Genomic DNA, 6,917 nt, shown 5'->3' on the forward strand with positions numbered 1-6,917 from the left:
TATTTATTGATTCATATATATTGAACCATTCTTGAATTCTGGAATAAAAACTATCCAATCATGGCACATGATCTTTTTACTGTGCTATTGCATTCACTTTTCAGGAATTTTATTGAAAATTTGTGTTCCTGTTCATTAAAGAAACTGGTCCATAATTTTATTTTTCTGTTTTGTCTCTGTTTTTGGAATGAGTTTATAATGCAGTTCAAAGGAAAAGTTTAAGGAATGTTGGTACTAGGTCTTCCCATGGAATTTTTTGAACATTGTATATTATATCCTCTGTATCAAAGGAGGTTAAATATATCCGTCTCCTCCAATGTTTATGATTTTGTTATGGTGAAACAAAGTTCTTTATTCTACCTACATTTCCCCTACTTATATTTGCCCTACTGTGCAACCTAACTCCTACCAATTGTTCTTTCTTTGGAAACCAACTAGTAGTTATTCAACTCGTTTTGAGAAGATTATAAAAACAATGTATTTTTAACAATACACTCTTATGACAAAAATTTCCAATAGTTCTGAAGGATATAAAGTGAAAAAGTAGGCTCCCCTCCTAATTTTTAGAGCCAACAATCACCATATACTGTAGACATTTTTCTTTCATCAGTACAGACAGTCATGCTTCTTTCATTCTCCCAGGCCTCGGGATTGATCCCAGCTCCCAAGCATACTAATGTGCTACCATTTTAGCAAAATCTTCAGTCTTGTTTTTGAAGAGGCTATGTGACATTTGTCTGGGCTGGCTATGAACTTGAGACCCTCTTGTCTCTGGCTCCCAAGTAACTGGGATTACAATTAAGAATCCCTATACTCAGCCAGTCTTGCCTCATTTTCAATGTTATATAGCATTCTACTTTAGAAGTATATCAACAGTTGTTAAACAGGTTCCCCTCATTGATTCATAGTCTCTGTTTAGTTTTTTAAAATGATTGCTAATTGCATTCACATTCACATAAGCTAGTTGTACATTGTCTTCTAACATGTATTGTAATATAAAATCTTAGCAGTTAGAGGGGATGTAAATATTTTTGATAGTTACTACCAAATACCCAGCTAAATATAACTGATTAGCAATTTCACCAACACGGTAGAAGTCTAGTTTCTTCTCACCATCATTTTTTCCCCTTCATCAAATAGACAAAGACTGGATCTTCTTCTTTATATAATTAATGAATTCACATATCTTTGAATATGATTGAAGGTGTAAGTGTATTTTTTTAAAATTTATGAATTGTCTTTTCATGGATTTGCCTCAGAAGGCAGAATCTCAAATTCTGGAGGATGCCATATACAATTCTTCTATAGTCATCTTTCCTGTACCATATGGACATCACATCAGCATCTGAGTAAGAGCAATGGCTTTATAATAAGATAACTCTGCAGTTAATGGATTCTGCCGTTGTGTTAAAAATGAATACCAAAATGTTGGTCCTTTACTATTAGAACTAGATTTCTGGCAATGTATTTATTATATAAACAGTGCCTTCATCCTGTTTAGTTTAAAAAAAATTATCACTGACAGTAGCAATGACTTTACTTTCTAAGCAATATCTTACTTTTTAAGCAATATTTTGATTCAAGTTTCTGAGCTTTTTCTCTAATACTGCTTTTATTTGGTATTTAAAATATATAATTTGTATCTAGTATGACTTAAATCTAATTAGTTAACTTTACAAATATGTAAATCCAATAATCATAATTAAGCTAACTTCAATTTCAAGCAAACCAGATTTACAATTAATGTTCTATTGAAAAACATTTTGAAACAACATTTGCTTTTGAGGCAAAATTATTAAGAGGCAGAAATAGTCATCTCAAGCAAATATGTTACAAACTAACAGTTCAATTCTAGGGTAGAACCAGGCATTTAAGATCAGAAAGGGTATCTTTAATGGGAGCTATTTAAAGTTTAAAAATAGAGTTTCTGATTTTTTTCATAAAACTCATAAACCCACATGTTAATATATAACTGCAACTGAAAATCTAGTGGGATAAAATTTTAAATCACAGTGAAATTTTATGAAGTGCCCAATAAACAAAAGCTTTATTAACATGAGAACTTCACGATAGAAAACATTCAAGCATCTTACCTCTGTAGCCAGGCTCTGGCTGGCACCATTGTCAAGGAGAAACTTGACCACTTCCAGGTGATTTTCCTGGGCTGCCATATACAATGGTGTGAACCCATTCTGCAACACAAGAAAGCAAGCATTGGGTGGCAGCTTGCTAAGGCCAGTTCACTTTTCCACCATAATGAAGGTACACATTCTAGCCAGTGACTAACTACTGTCTACAGTGAGAACCAAAGAGTTCATGATCCAGGAAGAAAGCCCACAGCGAGGAACGGAAGTTGTAGGAGATGCTGGCCTTAGAGACCTGGAATTTCTGGAAAGCTATTCTTTTTCCTTTCCTCCTGCACTGATACTAGGGCTTAAACTAGGATCTAGACACTAACCTTTAGCTTTTACATACAAGGCTGGTGCTCTATCACTTGAGCCACACCTCTACTTCTGGATTTTTGCTTGTTAACTAAAGATATAGTGTCACAGACTTTCTTGCCTGGGCTGGCTTTGAACTGTGATCATCAGGTCTCAGCCTCCACAGTAGCTAGGGTTACAGATGTGAGCCACTGGGGCTCAACTGGAGAGTTATTCTTGAGAGGTTCAACATGCATACCATTCCACATTCCCTTATCTTACAAGTACTGTTCTAATTGTCTTCTGAACTTGAGTTTGGAGGATGGTCAGATTTCAGAAAGATCCTTCTTTGCTTAAAAGAAAGAAAAAGTACACTGTTTCTTTTCATATTAATCTCCTAACTTTTGGAAATTTCCAAAACCAAACTGGTGGGAAAGGAGCCCATGTGTGCTCAATTTACATTTTTATTTCTGTAGCAACAATCAATGGAATTCTCATAGGGGCAAGCAGCTTCTGAGGCAGCAAGTGTGCTATTTGAAGTCCAACTTTATCTGAGATCTTCAGTGCCTTCAGCTCTGAATGCTTACAAGGTACTATTATGAGCATGTAAATCTGCAGACATAATGTAGATAGCTCTGAGGTATGCTGCATAATCTCCATCAAAACAAAAGTTAAAAAAAATCCTCCTGTGATTTTACTTAAGGTCATAAATGTCATCACTGAAATCTTTCTATTAAGCCAACTTTCGTATGGCAGGTCTTTTTGTATGTCATAAAATGCTGTTTTTAATTAAGATGCAGGGGATGTAAAAAAAAGATAAAGATTTCATTGATTCATACAGGACACTCAGCTTTGACAAAGTCAGTCAGATGAGACTAGGGTAATATGAGGTGTTAGCTCAGGGAGTCTCTACTTGGATCTGAACACTGCATTGTTAAGCTCTAAGTTTCATTTTATTTTTTCAGTAAGAAATATATCAAAAGAGAAAAAAAACAAAGCTTGTTATAAAGGGATTTTATTTGTTAACATTATATAAAATTTATTTGGAATGTTTTGATAGCTAACATACTATTTGAAACGAACTTTGGCTCTTGATAAACCAGTGGTTCTTTATATTAAGGAAGAAAGACTGGAGAAGAGAGTGAAGGATGTCCTTTGACTGAGCAAGTTTAAATTTTCAATAGCAAATGTCATTAATCACTGTATATAGTACAACGTAGTCTAGACTTAATAATAGAAGCAGCACTTATAATTACAATTTAACCAACCTAATTTCTTTCTCAAGGTTTAGAAAAATTATTATTGGGATGTCAATTAAAATGGCATCCTTGCTTGATATTCTTTCTTTTCTCTCTTTGTGTGGTGCTGGGACCTGAGTCTCCTAGCTCTTGCTCAGATTTTTCCTTCCAGGCAAGTGTACTCTACAATTTGAGGCCACACCTCCATTTTCAGCTTGTAGCTGGTTAATTGGAGTTAAGAGACTATTGTATTTGAGGATCTTCAGATCTCAGTCTCTTATGTAGCAAAGGATTACAAGTATGAGCCACTGGTACCCACTGCTTGCTATTCTTTGTGAATGTTCCTATTAAAGAGTTGCTACTAGGAATAGTTATGAAAAATCCATTCTGTATTGGGGCTAGCCACTTCATTACTTATTTTAGCGGCAGAATAATGCAGTGAGAAGTCATATGAAGGCCAGTGACCAGATGAAGGAGGGTGTTCTGCTCTCCAGTATGTGGCAGGACATCCCTCAGCACCGCTGTGAGCTGTGAGCTTCGCAGGTGGTAGGTCTTCTCCTTTGATGTGTCATCACATCATCAGTATGGAACTGAATTAAACTTTTAATTGAAATTAAAAATTGATAATGATTTCATTTTGAATGCAGTTCTTCCCAGACATTGCAGAACAGGCTTAAAACTATGGCTGCTCAAGAATTACTCTAAAATGAGTATACTATTTAGAAAGGGGTGGTTTATTTTTCTCATAGAAAAAAAAAGGAAATTGGTTTGTAAATATGTAAGCAAATGCCTTGATGGGTATTCAAGTGAACACAAATATATTAATTGGAATATGGTAGATTTAGGGGGAGAGTTCCGTGTAATTCCTGAGGAAGACAACGTCAAAGTTCAACAAAATAAACACCAGGAAATGGTTACTTGAGAGGAGTAAAGTGGGGTTTAGGGGTAGACAAATGAAGAGAAAAAAAAGGGGAAGAATGTAGCAGAAAAGTCAATATGTATCCTACAAAAGTGAGAAAGGGTGAGTTGGGAGGGACAGGTAAGAATGTTAAAAGGGGTGACATTATTCTTGTCATAAACTGTTTTGTTGAATGGCAACTCCTTTGTACAACTACTTACAGATAAGAAAGATATTAAAAATAAAACATAAATCATCTCACATGGTGATAAGAAAAAAAGGGATTTTACCACTTTTTGGATTCTAACATCAGTTTTATTTTAGTAAATAAAATCATAGCAACATTCAATTTAAAGCACAATGTTTCTGTTGCATGTCTCTGAAAGTACTGGATTGTGATACTCTTCTTTATCATGATTCCATGTGAACCCTTACAAGAAATCAAACTAGCTGATATAGAAAATGTAACAAAGGTTCAATGTCAGGGAACTAGAAAACAATTAGAGAAGCATTCAAGAAGCCATCCAGTGGGCAGTATCATGCAATTCCTTTTCTAAGACATATTCACTAGCATCAGAACAATCACTTTTCTAGCTAGAATAAGTACGATAGGAAGTCACTGTGATCCTGCAGACTCATGAAATAGACCCAAAGATAATCAGTATCAGAAAAGGCAGCTGAAGACAATGGAGATCAAAAGGTCATCATAGCCAGGCACCAAAGGCTCATACATATTAGCCTTAGCTACTTGGGAGGCTGAGAGTGGAAGGATCAAGGTTCCTGGCCAGTCTGGACAGAAATGTCTTCGAGACTTCATCTCTATCTCCATTTGGACATGATGGCTCATGCTTATCATCTTAAAACCTCTTGAAACTCTAACCTAAGCAGATTGAAATCTAGGTACAGGGGAGGGTGGGAAGTGAGATCCTATCATAAAAATAACCGATAATCAGGGCTGGAGATGTGGCTCTACCATAGAATATCAGCTTTGCAAGTGTGAGAGACACTGAGCTCAAACTTGAATACCACAAAAAAAGATGGCGGAGAGGTGAAGGAGGAGGAGAAGGAAGAGGAAGGAAGAGGAGAGAAGAGGAGGAAGAGGAGAGAGAAGAGGAGGCAGGGAAAGGAGGAGGAGGAGGAAGAAGAGGAGGCCATAGTAAATGTTGTAATAAAGCATGAGGGGAAAGATAAAGAAGAACTTGAAATACTAAATTTATATGATTTAACAAGATGTAGGTTATAACTGCAATCGTGTGAGTTTTCAGAATAAAAAATACTAAAAGAAGTATGATTTTTGTGGAGAAAGTAATTTTTCCAACAAAATTCTGTGACATCTCTGCAGCCTTCACTTGCTTTTTTATTTTCCTAGCATAAGAAACAGTCTTTTGCAAGGAAGTAGTAGTTGAAGACCAAATATCTTCCTTATTCATTTTTACTCATTTAATCTCTTGATTTTCAAATTAGTTTCATATTAAGTATCTCTCAGGAAATCACCTCAATTCTTCACTTGTTGCCTGGCCTAATGGTTGCCTGGCCAGAATATCACACATCTCAAGCTTAGCTATTCTCCTAGTATTTCTTTGATATTACTTGCTTAGACTTCACAAAATCCTTTATCTTTGGAAAAACTTGCAATTAAGGTTTTTAATTAATTAATTAATTAATATTCCACTCCTTGTTTGGAAGCACTGACAAATTAGGATGCCAGCATTTAACGGCTGGAAGAAATGTTTACATGTAGACAAGTTTTAAATGTGGTCAAAACCACAGTGGATGCTCAGTTATGATGGGGCTGTTTCTCTATAGCAATGATCCTCTGAGGAAGGCCACTATGACTTAAATAATAAATACTGGGATTAATGACAACTATATTCTTAAAACAATAAAGTGAAGTTAAATCTTTAAGACTCAAAGTCTAAAATGGCAATCTATTACCTTTCCCGTTAGACTCTCTTGCAAGACTCAGAATTATAGGACGACCTATATTCAGCACAAATAATCTAAGCATTTTAAAGATTAGAGTGTTCTATATTTTTCCTGTGTGCTTTTTTTTGTTGTTGTTATTTTTAATAAGTTTCAGACAACAGGAAGGATGCTTAGATAATAAAGAGAAATAAGAAGTTTTTCCCCTCCATTTTTAGTTAGATAAGAGCATGGATGTGTTCTGAAAGTCTAAGAAAATTTTTCTAATTTATAGGTACCCATATTTTCTTCCTAAGTTAACAAACACTGAGACTGGACATGGGCTAATGAGCCACCATCTGGGCACTGGTGGCTCATGCCTGTAATCCTGAAGACTGAGATCTGAGGATTGTGGTTCGAAGCTAGCCTGGACAAGAAAGCCCAAGATATTCTTATCTC

At 35.5% G+C, this 6,917-nt stretch overlaps 1 protein-coding gene across 4 annotated transcripts in view; it reads right to left on the reverse strand.

The window, feature by feature from the left end:
- Ank3 (ankyrin 3, node of Ranvier (ankyrin G)) overlaps positions 1-6,917 on the reverse strand; it is a 292,644-nt gene that overhangs the window by 182,136 nt on the left and 103,591 nt on the right. For all 4 annotated transcript variants that reach the window (XM_013017143.1, XM_013017142.1, XM_013017144.1 and 1 more), the window contains one exon: positions 2,094-2,192. In XM_013017143.1, the coding sequence (XP_012872597.1) occupies positions 2,094-2,192 (99 nt within the window). The remainder of the gene's footprint in view (positions 1-2,093; positions 2,193-6,917) is intronic.

The sequence above is a fragment of the Dipodomys ordii genome, unplaced genomic scaffold (assembly GCF_000151885.1).
Source record: "Dipodomys ordii isolate 6190 unplaced genomic scaffold, Dord_2.0 Scaffold34, whole genome shotgun sequence".
In the NCBI taxonomy this organism is placed as follows: domain Eukaryota; kingdom Metazoa; phylum Chordata; class Mammalia; order Rodentia; family Heteromyidae; genus Dipodomys; species Dipodomys ordii.